This window comes from Plecotus auritus (genome assembly GCF_963455305.1).
Source record: "Plecotus auritus genome assembly, chromosome: 6".
Lineage (NCBI taxonomy): Eukaryota > Metazoa > Chordata > Mammalia > Chiroptera > Vespertilionidae > Plecotus > Plecotus auritus.
In genome coordinates this window covers 77,505,927-77,525,750 of record NC_137773.1, presented here as the reverse complement: position 1 = coordinate 77,525,750, position 19,824 = coordinate 77,505,927, and the positions used below count along the sequence as shown (strand labels likewise).

Below are 19,824 nucleotides of genomic sequence, written 5' to 3'. Positions count from 1 at the left end.
GGGACCAAACCCGCAACCTGGGCATGTGCCCTTGACCTGAAACAAACCTGGGACCCCTCAATCCACAGTCCAATGCTCTATCCTCTGAGCCAAACCGGCCAGGGCTCTTTATTTTTAAAGAGATGACTGTTCTATATATGTATGTGTGTGTGTGTGTGTGTGTGTGTGTGTGTGTGTGTGTGTGTTTATATATATTACATATTATATATATATATATATATATATATATATATATATATATCCTATATAATAAAAGCCTAATATGCAAATCAACCAAACAGCAGAACTACTGGTGGAACGACTGGTCACTATGATGCACACTGACCATCAGGGGGCAGACACTCAATGCAGGAGCTGTCCCCAGCCTGCAGGCCTAGACCAGCCAAGGTGGGTGACAGTGGGGGGTCCCCCAATTGCCCCCTGATCGCTCCACAGATCGACCCTGATTGCTAACCATGCCTAGGAACCCTACATGTGCATGAATTTCATGCACCAGGCCTCTAGTGTGTGTGTGTGTGTGTGTGTGTGTGTGTGTGTGTATGGATCGAGCCCGCATCCCAGGCATATGCCCTTGAGTGGAATCAAACCCATGACCCTTCAGTTCTCAAGCTGATGCTCTATCCACTGAGCCAAGCAAGCTAAGGCTAGAAATTTTTTTTCTTGAAGTAGTGGGCTAATATGTTTATATACTTTGGGAAATATCAGCCATTATATCAACCGGGGACAGGGAGTGAACCCACAACTCAGATAGGTGCCCTTGACTGGGAATCAAACCCGAGACCCTTTGGTGTGTGGACTGACACTCTAATCACTAGCCAGAACTATTACTTCTTTTTAATTCTTTTTCTTCTCCTCTGCTGGGACTCCAATGATTTTAAGTTTATTGATATGCTCCATGTGTAATAGCCTGTTTAACATTTTTCTAATGTGTGTAATTGATATTTGTCACTGACTTTTCTTCACACAATGCAGCCTATAATTCAAATTGTATACTGATTTCCTGAATTTAGATATTTTATTTTTAAGCTTTAGATTATGTATTTGATAACTGCATAAATGTTAATTTTCTGGTAAAAAGACTCTACCTTCTTTCACATACGTAGTTTGTTTTTCTTTCAGTTTTTCTAAAAGAGCAATCATAGGGATTTTTTGTTCATTATCTTTTTTTACACTCTTGGATGATCTTTTAGATGGCTTCTAACTCCTCCTTTACTACCTTTGTTGTTGTTTTCTTATTTTGGCCAAAAATTTCTGGGTAGAATTACCTTTGACTTAAGGAATTTCCATTTTTCCTCTGAAATATAGACTTAGTGACAATTTCAGTACAATTAGGAATTGAGTTTGGTCATAAAATATTGTAATTTTAGTAAAACACATATACCTAAATGGACTTTCTATTGAGAGCCCATGTACCTCTATTTTCTCAGCTTTGAAAAATAATGGTGACTACATATGGATACTCAAATCTTGAAAAACTCAATTCTCTAACATCTATTCCAAGCTCCTTCAAAATCAGGCAAATGTTTTAAATGGAAAACAATACATATCTTTGAGGCAAGCCCCTTTCCACTAGGTACAACAGATTCTACATATTTCTGCCTTTAAAACTTTTTACCTTTCTTACCAGCCTCCCACAGAGGACCTAAACTCAACAAATGTGTAGGGAAAACTAACTTTGAATTTGATGCCCTTATGTGTCTAACATCAATCTAGTCTCTTCTACAAACTAAGATGTTTCCTGGGTTCTCTCTCTTTAACAGAGGCACACTGTATGGGCCAAGCTTGATCCTTAATTTACTAGTATACTCAGCATTAACACATCCCAGGGAACAGTCATTTTGTTACAGGAGGAAAAAGTACTAATAATTCAGCTTGTTTTCCCTTCTCTGTAATTTTTAAGTCTTCAAATCTTCATGTCTTCCACAACTCTCTGATACTTTTAAAATATACATTTTAAAAATTTGACATTGTATAGTTATTTTCAGAAAAGTCAGTTATCTACCAAGGCCTACTTAGAATTGGAAGTATCTTCTTTTTTTATCTAATTTTATAACCAAAGAAACTCAGAAATTGGGAGTTAACTGCTATTGTCATCTTGTCTTTTCTTATTTTGTTGGAAACTTGCTGTAAATTCAAGTAACTTTCCTAAGATGGTAAAGGGCATAACTTTCCTTTACCAAGTAACTTTTCTAAGATGGTAAAGTGGTAAGGAAAAACTCAAACAAAAACTTTTGATGCTTTCTCATTCTTGCTTTTTTTTTTATTATTCTAAGATCAGTATTGTAACAATCACAATTCAGTCAGAGAAAACACATTAGTGATAGAAAACACATTTTAGAGGGATAGAATTAAATATAAGGAATTGGGAAAACAGGCATTGAAGAACAAAACGAGTTAAGGAAGACAATGTGCTACTAGCTGATTAGTAACCATGAAATACTAAGTGTAAGAGGGTAATTTCATTCATGGAACTGAACAACAAAGGAAAAAGGTTAAGGTTATATGACTCTACTAGAGGCCCGGTGCACAGATTTATGCACCGGTGGGGTCCCTTGGCCTGGCCTGTGCCCTCTCACAATCCAGGACCCCTCAGGGGATGTCGGAGAGCTGGTTTTGGCCTAATCCCTGCAGGACAGGCCGAAGGACCCCACCAGTGCAGGAATCCGTGCAATGGGCCTCTAGTATGCATATAAGGTCTTTCGTTAATCTCTTCACCCCTCCCCCCTTCCCTCTGAGATTCATCAGTCTGTTCCATGTTTCCATGCCTGTGGTTTCTGCTACTGTGATGAGCATCTGCCCCCTGGTGGTCAGTGTGTGTCATAGCTACCAGCTGGTTGGCCAGTCGGCCATTTGCTTAGGCTTTTATATATATATATATATATATATATATATAGACTAGAGGCCTGATGCACAAAATTCATGCAAGGATAGGCCCTCGCGGCCCCGGCTGCTTTGCAGCCCTGGCTGCCTCACAGCCCCACCCCCCACCTGCACCAGCCTTGGCCTGGCACTGCCCACATCCACCACCACACACCCCTGGTTCCCCAGTTTCACAGAGCCCCTGGATCAATCACCCCGCAGAGGGTGGCCTGGGCCTCCCTCTTTGGGGTGATCGTGTAGTGATGGTGGGCCCCCCCACCAATTGCATCGCAACCACCTTGGCTGGCCTGGTGCCTGTGCGTGTCATAGTGTGGTTGTCCGGATGGCTGGTCATTCTGCCGCTCAGCCATTTGGTCCATTTGCATATTACACTTTTATTATTATAGACTACAGGCCCAGTGCATGAAATTCGTGCATGGGAGGGGGGGTGTCCCTCAGTCCAGCCTGCAACCTCTCCAATCCGGGACCCCTTGAGGGATGTCCAATTGCCTGTTTCCCTCTATCAATCCAGGACTGCTGGCTCCCAACTGCTCGCCTGCCTGCCTCCCTGATTGCCCCTAACTGCTTCTGCCTGCCAGCCTGATCACTCCCTAACCATTTTCCTGCCAGCCTGATCTATGCCTAACTGTTCCTCTGCTAGCCTGATTGCCTCTAACTGCCCTCCCCTGCAGGCCTGGTCCCTCCTAACTGCCCTTCCCTGCAGGCCTGGTCACCCCCAACTGCCCTCCTCTGCAGACCTGGTTGCCCCCAACTGCCCTCCCCTGCCAGCCTGGTTGCCCCCAACTGCCCTCCCCTGCTGGCCTGGTCCCCTCTAACTGCCCTCCCCTGTAGGCCTGGTCGCCCCCAACAGCCTCCCATTTCAGGCCTGGTCCCTCCCAACAGCCCTCCCCTGCAGGCCTGGGTCCCCCCCCCCCCCCCAGTTTCCCTCCCCTGCTGCCTGATTGCCCACAACTGCCCTCCCCTGCCGGCCATCTTGTGGTGGCCATCTTGTGACCACATGGGGTCAGCCATCTTGTGTGTTGGAGTGATGATCAATTTGCATATCACTTCTTTATTATATAGGATAGGAATATAGGGCTGGCCTATGGATTACTCAGAACTCTGACAGTAGGTATTGCTGAGCTGGTGCAGAAGATTTGGGATATTGCTAGAGAGCTCAAAGAGGATTCAGAACTCTGAAAGTAACATTAGACAGTTATGCTGATATCTCTCAGGCTGGCAATGAGGTTGGTATGGAGTGAATTTTTTTAAAAAGGACATTGAACCTAAGTATAACTACAAGTGTAAAATCTGTTATTCAGGTAACATTAACATACAGGAAGCAAAGAGATCTCCCAGATTTCCAAACGCCCATTCATTCTTCCTATTGCAGATCCCTATAAGAAGAGTGCTGGTACAAAAATGTAGTTTCAATGATGCAGGGGACAAAATGGGAAGGGGCTTTGGAGCTGAGAAGTAGTAACGGAAAAACTGGTACACCATCCATGTGCCATGCCATTTCCAGAAAATATCAAGAAATAAATTGTAGGTAAAAAAAAATCTTCTAATTGTTTAAAATGAAGAAGAGTAATTAGAAACATTCTAGGAATTACCATTTTTAATGAATACCTGTTTGGATACATTTTTTTGGTACTGATTGCTTTTGTTTCCCATGTTGACTCTGGGAGAATAACATTTAGGTTGACTATGATTTTGGATCTGGTCTTGCAGGTTGAGTCAGAACAGATTGTCAGGGTCTTGGTTGTGGAGGTGGAATATTTTGTGAGGGTGTCCGTTGTGGAGGTGGAATATTTTGTGAGGGTGTCTGTTGTGGAATAGGAATATTTTGTGAGGGTGTCCGTTGTGGAATTGGAATATTTGGCTTTGCTTGTGGCTTCATTTGAGGTTGAGGCCGAACAATTTGCTCTTTTTTCTTAGGTGTTTTCTTCATACAAAGACAAAATAGACAACATAATAAAACTAACAACCAAAAAAGTGAAAACATTAAGACATAAATCTTCTTTATCTTCTTTCTCCTAGGGGGTGGACCACTGTCAATACTACCTCCATGGCCTTGTATTAGGCAGTTGGGAGGGTCCCATAGATAGTTGCAATGGCAGTGATGTTTATTGTTGCAGATCCCCCTCCGATTACAGAATGTAGGTGAACAATTACTGTCCAAGTAAGATATGTGGATACACTTCCTGTGGATGCAGAGGTGTTCTTCACCACACTCTGTGCCATCTTTCACTGCACCTATATCAGGTGCGGTCATCCCAATGTGGGAGTCAGTACCCCAGCAGTTGACACCATTGTGATAAGTCCAATGCACAGTAGAATGATCTGTTAGAAGGGGAATTTCAGTTATGTTCTCACACTGAATCCTCCCACACAAGATATCCGACATATTACATTTTATATATGAAAAGTTTTGGGTACCACAGTGACCAAACCGGTCACCTAGAGTGTTTATTTTTTTGTAGCAACTGTAACTTGCATTCTTTGCCATTTGGCCAAAAATCTGCTTACACTGTAAATTGCGATCATTACATCTCTTTTCGTAGCAGTAAGCACTTTCATTACAGGGAATTCCATCTTCCACATATACATCATCTGGGCACATATGGGATGTTCCATTGCACCATTCTGGAAGATCACATTCATTGATTTCCTTTCTACACAGATCCCCTGATGGTAAGAACTGGCAGTCCTTGCAACAAAGCCCATAAGCACAATTAGACCCCAAAGTGAGAGTGCAGTTTGACAGACAGCAAGCATCTTTTGAGCATTGCTGCAAAGGTCCACAGTCACACTCCTCTTCATCTTCAACAACACCATTCCCACAGCGTTTTCGGTTAAATATGTCACTTGTGTATATGGTGTAGAGTAAGCATTTTGTCTGACGTAAGGAATAATCCCATAAAAGAGCATAACTACAATTGCTAAATTTAGTTGTTGGTGGGTTATCATTATACATTATACATTTATGTTTTCCACAAGTACACAAAATATGATCATGAGACATACCCAAATTATGACCCATATGATGAGCCATTGCAATTCCAATAAGGCCCACGGACTTTCTTGTAAAAGTAATAATTGCACAACTATAGTTTGTTCTACAGAGTCCTGAAACAAAGCTTAAACCACTCATTCCTCTTAATGTCTTCTGTATTAAAAGATGTGCAGTATCATGTGGCAGGCGGGGAAAAAGGTTTGCAGCCTTCCAAAGACAAAATATTTTCAGAGATCTCTTTATATCATCTACTTCAATGGGATTTTCTTTAGTCCACACCTCCATGCCAAACAATAAAACCTTAAGACCTATTACCTCATAAATAGAATCTACTATATTCACCATAACATATAGGTCTTCCTGCACTGTTGAGACATTTTTTTTACTTTGAAGATAGAGAGTATTGTCAACTACCACTACTATTTCAATAAAGTAACTGTGGGGCCACCAGCCCTCATAAGAACTTTGCTTCAGAGTAGAATTACCAATCTCTTGAAACTCAAATTGCTGTACAATTTCCTCTTTCATAAAGCCAGATTTCATGGTTTGGTATTGAGTGTCCTCTCTGTCTATTTTATATATCAGATGTTCAAATTTGGTAGAAAAAATCATGGGCTTAATTTCATAAGCAATGTCATTTATCTGTAACAAGCCTCGAAAGCCACCAAAACAGGTACTGAGGGCAACCAGGGATTCTGGGTCCCCCTCCACATAACCATGATAATAGCAGTCATTCTGAACAAAAGGCTGATCCTCAAGGAGAGCGCCTTGATCGCTGTAGGTGAACACTGGAAAGTGTCTGGACAGCAAATGCTTCTTGACCTTCATGTAGACAATGTGTCTCTCACCCCCAAAATGCATACCATAACAGAGCCAGCCTGGAAACTTCATGCTAAGGCCAGTGCTTGTTATTCTCAAGGGAATCACCACTTCTGGAGGACTGTGATGTTGAGAGTGCTCAGCCCCAGTGTGTCCAGAAAAGGACAGAAACACCCCAACCCAGTGTAGTAGGAGCATGATCCTCACGTACAACAGGGTTTCAATTGTAGTAATTATGAAGCTACCATTATGGAAACAGAGACCAAGGCAGGCAGGGATGGGTCATGGATGGTTTCGATCCTTATTCTCAGCTGGTCAATGTGCAGGGCTAATTATGAAGGATTAGTCTTCTGGCAAAGTTGAATCATTAGAAGAACATTAGGCCTATAAGTAAAACAAAAAGCAACATGTGGATGGATGTTTATAACACGACTTGGTGAAGAGCAAGGAAAAGGCATGCAATAAAAGAGGTTAATGTTTTGATGAAGGAATGATTCAAGAAAGTGCCTAGAATTTGCTCTTAAATATTGATAGGCCACAGGGGTATTGAAAGTGTATAGAAGAATGAAAACTGGCCAGAGATTTATAGTTACTAAACCTGAATGATGGGTAAATAAGGATTCATTATATAATTCTCTAAGTATATGCATATGTGAATGTTTCTGCAATAGTTAAAACAAGAGTCTTATGGGTAAGGTGATCATATATCTCATATTATTGAAATTGTCCCAATTTCCACATGTTAAATTGGCATAAAAAATAGCACCTCTTTTTCATCCTCAAGTGATAAGTTATTTGATATCATTATCTAAGATATATACAGTATATAGTATAGATATCTATCTAATAAAGAGGGAATATGCTAATTGACTACCACACCCTCACAAGATGGCAGCACCCACAGCCACAAGATGGTGGTGCCCAGTCTCCTCAGCACTGCCTCATCCAGCCTCAGTCCCCCAGTCCCCTCAGCCCCACCTCATCCAGCCTCAGTCCCCCAAGTCTCCTCAGCTCCGCCTCATCCAGCCTCAGTCCCTCAGTCGCCTCAGCCCTGCCTCATCCAGATGGAGTCCCCCCAGTCCCCTCTGCCCCGCAGGGGAAGGCAGTTGGGGGAGATCATGTTGTCAGGGGAGCAGTTAGGCATCTATCAGGCCAGCAGGGGAGCAGTTAGGGGGCTATCAGGCGGCAGGAAGAGTGGTTAGGGGTAATCGGGCAGGCAGACAGGTGAGTGGTTTGGAGCCAGCAATCCTGGATGGTGAGAGGGATGTCCGACTGCCAGTTTAGGCCTGATCCTGCAGGGATCCCGCAGGGGTCGAACATCCTCCAAAGGGTTCCAGATTGGAGAGAGTGCAGGCTGGGCTGAGGGATACCCCCCCACCCCGTGTATGAATTTCATGCACTGGGGCCTCTAGTATATAATAAACATATATAAAATTATTTGATAACATTTCCTAAGATACATATAACATGTGCATATGTATGTATATATTAATTTCTATCTATCTATTTATCTATCTATCTATATATAATTTTAAAATCTCTTTTATGGTACTTATACCTCCTAGAGAAAAATGTTTAATTTTCTTTTCTTTTTTCTACATTACTTTCTCACTAGACTTGTCAGACTGGAAGTACAAGGGATCACTGTTTGCATCCTTCACAAATGTTAATATCTCTTATAATGAGTAGCTTAATTATTTATATAGTAAATAATGGTAAATATATCTATACATAGTAAATAATGAATTTTTATAGTTCCATGGAGTATTACTCAAAAAGTGTTTATGTTTGTTACATGTTTAATGTAGAACATTATTCAACACCTGTGGCTAATTTAGTTTCTGAAACAAGGTGATATCGATTCAGTTTTTCCTGCATATATGCTCTAAATACAACTAATTACCCTGGAAATAATTAAATGGAAATAAAAACTCTGAAAAGTAAATGGAAAAAAGATAGACTGGCAGAGCACCAAGAAACAAAGAGACAGGACCCAAATAAACAAAATAAGAAATTAAAGAGGTGAAGTAACAACTGACCCACAGAATTAAAAAGGATTGTAAAAAAAATACTATGAACAACTCTATTCCAACAAACTGGACAACCTAGATGAAATGAATATATTCCTAGAAAAATACAATCTTCCAAAACTCAATCAAAAAGAATCAGAAAACATAAATAGGTCTATAACTACCAATGAAATTGAAGCAGTAATAAAAAAAAAAAAAACTCCAGCAAACAAAAGCCCTGGTCTGGATGGCTTCATAGGGGAGTTTTACCAAATATTCAAAGAAATAAAACCAATCCTACACAGACTTTTCCAAAAGATTCAAGAGGAAGGAACACTTCCAAGCTCTTTCTATGAAACCAGCATTACCCTAATCCCCAAACCAGATAAAGACACTACAAAGAAAGAGAATTACAGACCAATATCCCTGATGAACATAGATGCTAAAATCCTCAACAAAATATTAGCAAATCACATCTAGCAATACATTAAAAAGATCATACACCATGACCAAGTGGGATTTATTCTGGAGATACAAGGCAGGTACAATACCCGCAAATCAATAAATGTGATACACCACATAAACAAATTCAAAGACAAAAATTATGTGATCATATCAATTGATGCAGAAAAAGCATCTGACAAAATCCAACACCCCTTCCTGATAAAAACTCTCAGCAAAGTGGAAATAGAGGGGTCATAACTCAACATAATAAAAGCCTTATATGACAAACCTACAGCCAACATCATACTCAATGAACAAATATCAAAAACATTTCCCCTAAGAATAAAAAAAGACAGGGATGTCCATTTTCACCACTCCTGTTTGTCACAGTATTGGAAGTGCTAGTCATGGCGATCAGACAAGAAGAAGAAATATAAGGTATCCAAATTGGAAAAGAAGAAGTAAAACTATCCTTATCTGCAGATGACATGATACTGTACACAGAAAACCCTAAAGACTCCATCAAAAAATTATTAGACTTAATAAATAAATTTGGCAATGTATCAGGATACAAAATTAACACCCAGAAATCAATGGCATTTTTATACACCAATAATGAACTCACAGAAAAAGAAACTAAAAAACCAATCCAATTTCCCATTGCAACTAAAAAAACAAAGATACCTAGGAATACACTTAACTAAGGAGGTAAAAGACCTATAACTCTGAAAACTGCAGGACGTTGAAAAAAGAGATAGAGGAGGACAAAATAAGTGGAAGAATATAACATGTTCATGGATTGGTAGAATCAACATCATTAAAATATCCATACTACCCAAAGCAATCTATAGATTTAATGCAATACCTATTAAAATACCAAAGGCATCTTTCACAGAACAAACTCTCCAAAAATTTATATGGAATACAAAAAGACTCCGAATAGCTGCAGCAATCCTGATAAAGAAGAACAAAGTTGGAAGGATCACAATACCAGATATCAAATTATATTACAAAGCCACTGTTCTCAAAACTGCCTAGTACTGGCACAAGAACAGACACATAGACCAATGGAACAGAACAGAGAACCCAGAAAGCAACCCAAGCCATTATGCTCAATTAATATTTGACAAAGGAGGCAAGAGCATACAATGGAGTCAAAACAGTCTCTTTAATAAGTGGTGTTGGGAAAATTAGACAGAAACATGCAAAAAAAAAATGAAACTAGACCACCAATTTACACCATACACAAAAATAGTCTTAAAATAAAAGACTTAAATGTAAGACGGGAAACCCATATAAATCTTAGAAGACTCCGTAGGCAGCAAAATATCAGACATATCTTTTAGCAGTATGTTTACTGATACAGCTCTTAGAACAATGGAAACTAAGGAGAAAATAAACAAATGGCACTACATCAAAATAAAAAGTTTCTGCACAGCAAAAGAAACCATCAACTAAATAACAAGACAGCCCACTGCATGGGAGAACATACTTACCATGTTCTCTCTGATAAGGATTTAATCTCCAAAATATATAGGGAACTAATACAACTTAACAAAAGGAAGATAAATAATCCAATAAAAAATGGGCAAAGGACCTAAATAGACACTTTTTGAAAGTGGACATACAGAAGGCCAAGAGACATATGAAAAAATGCTCCAAGTCACTAATAATCCTAATAGATGCAAATCAAAATGACAATGAGGTACCATATCACACCTCTCAGAATGGCTATCATTGCATATTCACAAATGACAAGTGCTGGAAAGGCTGTGGAGAAAAAGGAACCCTCGTGCACTGCTTGTGGGAATGCAGACTGGTGAAACAATTGTGGAAAACTGTATGAAGTTTCCTCAAAAAATTAAACATAGAACTCCCATTTGACCCAGTAATCCCACTTCTAGGAATATATCCCAAGAAATCAGAAACACCAATCAGAAAGAATATATGAACCCCTATGTTAATAGCACAATTTATAATAGCTAAGATTTGGAAATAGCTTAAGTGCCTATTAGCAGATGAGTGGACTAAAAAACTGGCACATTTGCACAATAGAATACTATGCTGCTGTAAAAAAGGAAGAACTTTTACCATTTGCAACAGCATGGATGGACCTGGAGAGCGTTATGCTAAGTGAAATAAGCCAGTCGGGGAAAGATAAGTATCTCATGATCTCATTCATTTGTGGGATATAATGAACAACATAAACTAATGAACAAAAATATATCTAGAGACATAGAGATTGTCAAACCTCAGAGGGAAGGCAGGGGAGGGTGGGATGGGAGAGGCTGGGTAAGAGATTAACCAAAAGTCTTGTATGCATGCCTATAAGCATAACCAATGGACACAAAAATAGGAACTTGTGCCTGGAGGCAGGAATAGGCTGGGAGAGGACAATAGGGATTAAATGAGACATATGGAATACTTTCAACAATAAATAATGTTTAAAAAAGGACAGGCTGGCTGGAAACCTCTAGGTTTGAGGAATGGCAATAGGGTGACTTCCCTGGGTTTTCTCTTAATCTCTCATGTATATCCCAAACTGGGTGCTGGAAGTCTTTGACACAGAACCTTCAGCTGGTATGGACAAAAGACAATGAAAAAAGACAGAACAAGAAACAGTAAGGTGCTCCAGCACCTGCTCTTGATTCATTCAGAATGGTAATTTCAAAGACTTATAGGCCAACCCAAAATACACACCACCTTTGTGCACTGATGGTCTGTTCAATCCACCTACATTGGCAATATAACAGTCCTGGCAGACCAGCCTAACCCTCATTCACTATCCCGGTAACTAGCTAACTGATTTGTCTGAAGATGCAACAGTGAATTTTCAACAATCTAACCCAACCTCATCTAGACAACCATGGCAGGGAATTCGGAGTTTATATTAGAGATAGCAGTACCACTCAAACAATCTGATATGTCCCATTCCCCTACCAAACAACATAAGGAGATCCAAGTCTGCTGACTTCAACTCCTCCCCTTTCGAGATCTGAACATGGCTCAATGATACCAGATAGCTCAGAAAGAACATCAGACTAGATCAAGCAGAAAGAAGTATCAGTGGATTTAAAGATGGGTCATTGCTAATTATTCAGTCCAAGGAGAAATTAAAATGAATGAAAAATAATGAAGAAAGCAAGATGTTTACAGAACACCACCAAGAAGACCAACGTAAACATGGTGAAAGTCTCAGGAAAAGAAAGAGAGGACCAGAAAGCTTATTCAAAGTAATTATATGTATATACATGTGTAGTGTATCTCCCCAAAATGTATATACACACTTAATAGCTAATAGCTAATAGTTCAATTGATGTTTCTTTCTTTTCAGATTTAACCTATTGGAATCAATAATTATTCAATTACTCAATGTGTGTATGCATTTTTTGGATATTATATATATATATATATATATATATATATATATATATACATATACATACATATATACATATATGCACACACATATACATATATATATATGATATCTTATTTATCCATTTTATTCCATTCATTGGTTACTTTAAACAATGCTGCAATGAACATAATGGTGCATATACCTTTTATATGTGAAGAAAAAGGAACCCTCATTCACCGCTGGTGAAAATGTAAACTGGAATAGCCACTGTGGAAAACAGTATGGGTGTTCCTCAAAAAAATAAAAATAGACCACATGACCCAGCAATACCTCTTATGGGTATCTATCTGAAAAATTTGAAAACATTTAAAGATGCATGTCCCCCGTTGTTCATTGCAGCATTATTCATGGTGGCCAAGACATGGAAGCTACCAGTGTCCTTCAATAGATTATTGGCTAAAGAAGATGTGGTACATATATACAATGGAATACTACTCAGCATAAGAAAAGATGAAATACTGCCTTTTGCAACAACATGGATGGATCTTGAGAATAACATGCTACTCATTTCTTATTTTTTATAATAAGTATTCTAGCCCTGACCGGTTTGACTTAGTGGATAGAGCATTGGCCTGTGGACTGAATGGTCCCAGGTTCAATTCTAGTCAAGGTCATGTACCTTGGTTGCAGGCACATCCCCAGTGGGGGGTGTGCAGGAGGCAGCTGATTGATGTTTCTCTCTCATAGATGTTTCTAACTCTCTATCCCTCTCTCTTCCTCTCTGTAAAAAAATCAGTAAAATATATATTTTTTAAAAAGTATTCTAACAGATGTTTATGATACCTAATTGTGATTTTGATTTGCAAAATCTTCATCAATTTTGTTTATTTAAAAAGAAAATAGTTCCTAGTTTCATTAACTTAATTTCTTAAGGTAGACATTTATCACCTTAAATGACCCCCCTTAGAACTCTTTTGCTGAATGCCACAAATTTTGATATGTTGTATTTCTATTTTCATTTGTCTCAATATAGTCTTTTTATTTCTCTTTTGATATCTTCGTTGACCAATTGTTTCATCAGTAGTATGTTGTTTAATTACTAGAGGCCTGGTGCACAAATTCGTGCATCAGTGGGGTCCCTCGGCCTGGTCTGCGGAATCAGGACGAAACTGGTTCTCCGACATCCCTCAAGGTGTCCCAGATATCGAGAGGGTGCAGGCCAGGCCGAGGGACCCCACCAGAGGGTGCGGCCTGGGAGGGACATGGGAGGTTGGCCAGCCAGAGAGGGACCACAGGAGGGCTCCAGGGTGTGTCTGGCCCTTCTCGCTCAGTCCCAATCGGCCAGACTGCAGCAGCAAGCTAACTTACCAGTTGGAGCATCTGTCCCCTGGTGGTCAGTGCATGTCATAGTGAGCGGTTGAGTGGCCTTAGCATATCATTAGCATACTACGCTTTGATTGGTTGAATGGCCAACCAGTTGACTGGACACTTAGCATATTAGGCTTTTATTATATAGTATTGTGGCAGAATTTAACTGAAATTTACATAATTAATTCTTATTCTGGGAGTGGATACTGGTGGGCCAAATGGATGCTAGGTGATGTCCTTGGCTACCATCCTAAAGGCAAGGGTCAATTTAACTAGGTCAAAGGCAAAAATTTATGTGATCTGAAGAGAAACTAGAGCAACAACACATCCCTGTCTGCCCAGTTTTTGGATAATGGCCAGTAGGATTTTGTACTGCCAACTGAATATCACTTGTGGGGTACCAGTCAATGATCAGTTTTTGGTCAAAATGCCCTCATGGGTTTGTTAAATAGAATTATAAAATTTTGCCACCACTCATCAACAACAGTCAATAAAATTTATTTCCTCACTAATGTTGATTGGTAACAGTGGGAAATTTGTCCTAGATATGTGGGTTATCTGTGAAAATTTTTCACTATTTCATTTGAGGCCACAAGCAGCCACTCTAAGTTGGAAGATATTATTTCCATGTAATAAATGCCTTTTTCTGATTGTGGAATCAAAAGCTGGCATTGTATAATATTCCATAATATTCTATTTGAACGTCTTCAGAGACTGATTATACTGGTGTCTATCACTATTGAGAAGACTGGGGTCTTGGTGAAGACAACCTGCTTGGAACAAAGATCACCAATAACTTTTCCCTTTTGCTTTAATATCTTTGAATGGGCTTCTATATTGAAAATAGCCAACTTCTTAGAACCATTAGAGTTATTCAAAGCCTCTAATTTGAGGATGATTTTAAAGCAGGAGTCCTACTTAGGTAAGTAACTAGATTTTCTCTAAAGCTTTCAGAAGTGAAAAATATCCACTATGGTTGCACATGTAATCCTTCTTTTTATTTAGACAGGAAACTATTGGAATCACATGCAATTCTATAACCTGAGTAGATGTTTGCCTCTGGAAAGGAGTCATAGTCTAATGGTGAGTTGAGATCCATTGTAAAGTATTCTGTATGATTTTGTTCTGGTTTCATTTTTAAAATATGACCTATAAGCAGACAAGATTAAGTCTAGATTTCTAGGCATTTTTTAATAAACTTATTAGGGGTGTTTTAATGAATCTATTAGATTTTTAAACAAATGACAGTTAGGAAGCCAAGAGCTTCCCTTCTAAGGAAGAAGAGAAGTAGGATTTAAAGTATCACAACAATGAACAGAAATGCAGGAAGGGGAAAGAAATAAGACTTCATAGGAAGTAAGCCAGATTACTGGGAAATATTGCATGTTTTCAGTGGGCAGCAAAAATTGACAATATAAACAACCATTAAGTTTAAGACAGACCCTAAAAGACATCATATTAGTAGAAGCCTCCACTAAGGTGGCAACTGCTGCTACCAGCTTTAGAACTGTGTACTGGGTTATTAGAAAAACAATTGCATGCATTGATCTGTGATGAATCCATAAAGTTGAGTCTGAACACCGAGGACTTGTACACATCTCTTATGTATGAATAGATCTCGAGCTTTATAAGGTAGGATCATAGTGAGAGGTTGCTAAGAAGCTAATTTTTAAAGCACAAAATTCCTATTCATGCTTAAATTCCCAGGTAAGAGATTTGGTTAACAAAGACCCAGTTAAGTTATACAGTTTTGGGCCAGTTTCTGAAAATCAGTGTGATAAGCAAAATGCTAAAATCACCCCCTAGACCGGCTGGCATGGCTCAGTGGTTGAGCATCGACCTATGAACCAAAAGGTCAAGGTTCAAATCTCGGTCAGGCTTGATCTCCACTGTGGAGCGGCAGGAGGCAACCGATCAATGATTCTCTCTCATCATTGATGTTACTATCTCTCTCTCCTTCTCTCTTCCTCTCTGAAATCAATAAAAATATAAAAATAATAAATGAATAAATAAATAAATAAATAAATAAATAAATAAATAAATAAATAAATAAATAAAATATCCCCCTAAATTCCCTTGAACAATGTGCATACCCTTGTATAATCCCCTCCCCTTGTATGTAGGATCTGTGAACATGGTAAATGTCACTTGTGTGATTAGATTTTTGTTACACTACAAAGGTGAAAATATTTTACAGATGTAATTGAGGTCTTTAATTAGTTGACTTTAAATGATTCAAAGGGGACATTATTCTGGGTGAGACTGGCCCAATAAGGTGCAAGCCATAAAAGCAAGAGACTCTTCTGCTGACTGCACCAAGAAAGAAACAGCTATAATGAAGGCTGCCAGTGGAAAGCAGCAGCCTCTAGGAGGTGAGGACCTCACTACTGTAACCACAAGGAGCTAAGTTCTATCAATAACCTAATGAGCTTGGAAGAGGACCTTGGGCTCCGGAAAAGACCTACAGTGTGGCTAATACCTTGATATCAGTTTGTAAGACCCTGATCAGAGGGCTTATCTGAGCTGCGCCTGAAATCCTGACCCAGGAGTGTTGTGACATAATAAATGGATGTTGTTTTAAGCACCTAAGTTTGTGCTGATTTGTTGTGTAGCAAATGGAAATAAATATATTTGGGAACCCAATTTCTGTGATAGCCAATGAGACCCAGAAATCATCTGTGTGATCTCTTAGTTACTAATCTGGGAAAATTCTGAATTGTTTAATTTTTTAGGAGTGTGAAATTTACCTCCATGGGATAAAGTATGCCCCAAGTAATCACTTTACTTGGACAAAATTTTTACTTCTATTCAGAAAGTATTGGAGATAGAACAATAAGTAGATAGATGGAGTCAGTTGTAGAGCTCAAATGAAATTTACAGTAGAACAAAAGGTGGTCAAGAAGATAAAAATAAAACATAGGGAAATGTAAGGGTCTGGAGGGTTCTAATTAAGGACTTTACTTATTTTCCCAGGAGAAAGCAAAGAAATGATTCTTTGAATATAAAAGATGCAGAAAGAACAGAAAACAGACTTACAGCTTTAAAACATTTAGCTTCATGGTATACCAAAATTAAAAGAATATTTGGATTTGGTACCACAGGGAAGTAGGGAATAATTATTAGATCTCTACTCCTGAGATTCTGAAAAAATTTCTCTCCCTGACTTTGGATATTTTTTCTTGTTTTAACTTGCACAATAAAAGTATTACAAAGAATAGTACATTTCTCTATTAGTTTTTCATCTTATTAATTTTAGTACTCCTTTTGGTTTTGGTTTTAGTGGGTATGGTGCAAGTCTGGGTAGATATTTGGAGAATTCAGTATTAACTGATAGGTTAAGGCCCTGACTGGGTAGCTCAGTTAGTTAGAGCTTCGTCCTGATATGCCAAGGTTGCGGACTCAATCCCCGATCAGAGCACATACAAGAGTCAACCAATGAATGCATAAATGAGTAAAACAACAAATTGATGTTTCTCTTTCTCTTTTCCTCTTTCTCTGTCTCTAAAATCAATAAATAAACATTTTAAACTGATAGGTTCAGCCCAATAATATTCAAAAATTAGCATAATTTATGTCCAGAAGTATGATTATTTCTTAGACCTCCAACTTCTATTAAGAGTACAGCTAAATCAATGTTTAAATTAGCTATGACCTGATTATGATCAAGGCATCCTCAGGACAGTTCAGGAATAGGCCATCAGGAGAGCATATTTTAAAGTAAGTCCCCCACACCACCCCATTTAGTTAGTGGATGTGATGTCACAAAGAAGAAAGAATGTTTCTCAGTTAAAAGTCTGAGGGTGACAGTGGGCTGGGACATGCAAAGCATTTGAAGGTCATTGAAGGCTCAGGACAGTTGTTGGCTCCCAGGGAGAGGTTAGATAGGCATGTCAGGATATGTGACAGTTGTCATAGGGTCTATTAATGCAACTTTTATTTAATATTTAGAGAAATTGGCCCTTTATTGATTTTTAGAGAAAATCATAAAGGGAAATTGGTCACTTGGTTTCTCCCAAACCCCCAGTGAAACTTCATTAATTTCCCTGCTTTATTGTTTTCCATTCTGTTTCTCAGCTAACACAGTGCAGCTATTTTTCCAATACTCTTCTGTTCAATGTATAAAATTGAAGAATTAAGGAAGATTTTGCAAGGACAGTCTCCTGCTTTGACTAAAAAGGATTTAATGTAGCTTTACTATCACAGTCAATTTTATCTTTACTCTTTTTCTATATGAAATTTCATATTTGATCCTTCACTTCTTGCTAGTCACCAGAAGGGATCTCCCTCGCATCTCTCCCAGCTATATTTCACTTTTATTTTTACTTGAATCAGGTGAGTATGGTGGTTGGAAGCTAGAGAAGAGGGATCATTCTCTGAAATTCTGGTTAAGCTGCAGTCCTAAGCAGGTACTCTAATCACGGGTCTTGGATCTGAGGCCTTCAATAATGTCTCTGCTCTTCCTCCACAGGTGATGCTGGGCTTCACAGGCATTCTGTTCTTTCCAAGGGCTGGGTTTTTTTTGTTTGTTTGTTTTTTTGTTCTTCTCTCACAACTACAGTGGGTTCCCATCTGTGGCCTGAGACACCAGGTTTTGAGGACTTTGCATATGAAAGGTTTGTTTTTATGGGGCAAATAGAGAAGGTGAGATGGGGTGGATATTATTAAGCTGTGGAGGATGTTTCACTCCAAGACAGCACCAGAAAAATTCTTAGGATTTTTCTCCAATCTTTCCTGGAGGAAAAGGGTGCAAACTTACATTTTCATGCGTCTCCATGTGGCTTCCAGCTTCCAGCTTCCCCATGTTCACCCACACTCAGACTTTAGCAATTAATGGAAATCTTCTAGTTGACTCTTCCTACCAGTTCCTATGTGACTCAGCATCTTCTGTCTCAGGGAGCCAATTCTTGGACCTCTTTCTACCTGAGTGTGCTTTTTACATTCTTGGTTTTATTTTAATTTTTATCCATTGCAACATTCATTGGATTAATGGGTTAATTGGATTAATCATTAATTTGCATTAAATTTTTTTTTCTTGTTGGAAGGGAGGGGGAAACACTCTCTAGTTCTCCATATCTCTGAGATGAGATTGTTACAGGCACCTCTCACCAACACCAGAGAGGTGTTACCGGACAAGATGGCTCCCTGAGCCACTGGGAGAGGGCTGTCCCCAGTCTCAATCCTTACCTTGTTATATAAATGAATTTATATGAGAGACCTTGACAGCGTTGTGAAAAGCCAATTTATTAAAGCAATTAAAGCATGAATCTTTATGGAAAAAAGCAAAAAAAGCAAGCAAACCTCTTTATCTGGCTCATGACACACAGACCAGCTCTCAGCTAACCCAAAGAGCAAGTTGGGTGGGTGTCTATAGGTTTCAAAATTCCTGAGACTATTTTGGTACGGATTAATTCTCAAGGTCCCTCCCCCTCCCCCTTGTTTTTCTTTACTTTGTTGTGGTCTTCTCAGAATTCATGAGAATCCCTCGGCAACTTGATTTTACCAAGCCTTTCGACTGCTGGCTTCTCTGCTTAGGGAGTAAAACAGCCTTTTTCCCTTTCCCCTTCCCACGTCCCTTTCTGCATTCTCTCATTAGGGAGGTTTTTTAACGATTTGCTCTGTGTCCTTAACGGGAGAAGATAATAGTTTGTTTAGTTACAAGATGGCTGCAAATTGCCCACACTGTTTGGCCTTGTTTTAACTTTCTCTCCCAGTTTCCCTAGTCCCCCTGCCCTGGAATCCTGGAACAAGCTCAGAACCTAGCAGCTGGTTTTTATGCAATTCTTCTACCATTTTGGTTGAAGTAAATCTAAAATACTTTTTAATACTGTATCTTAAATAAAGCCATTTTCTCGGGAAAGTCAGCTGACCCCTACCTGTGTAGAATAGTTGGGAGATTATAATAAATCATAGAATAAATTGGAAAATAATACTGAATTCTAAGCTTATGT

General features: G+C 39.1%; 1 protein-coding gene across 1 annotated transcript; it reads right to left on the bottom strand.

Moving 5' to 3' along the window:
* Positions 1 to 4,609: 4,609 nt before the first annotated feature.
* ADAM29 (ADAM metallopeptidase domain 29) lies at positions 4,610 to 18,677 on the bottom strand (the record flags this gene model as incomplete). The annotated part of the gene is made up of 3 exons (XM_080675405.1): positions 4,610 to 6,935; positions 12,088 to 12,188; positions 18,633 to 18,677. The coding sequence occupies 3 exons, from the start codon at positions 18,675 to 18,677 to the stop codon at positions 4,610 to 4,612; spliced, it is 2,472 nt and encodes an 823-aa protein (XP_080531531.1).
* Positions 18,678 to 19,824: the final 1,147 nt, after the last annotated feature.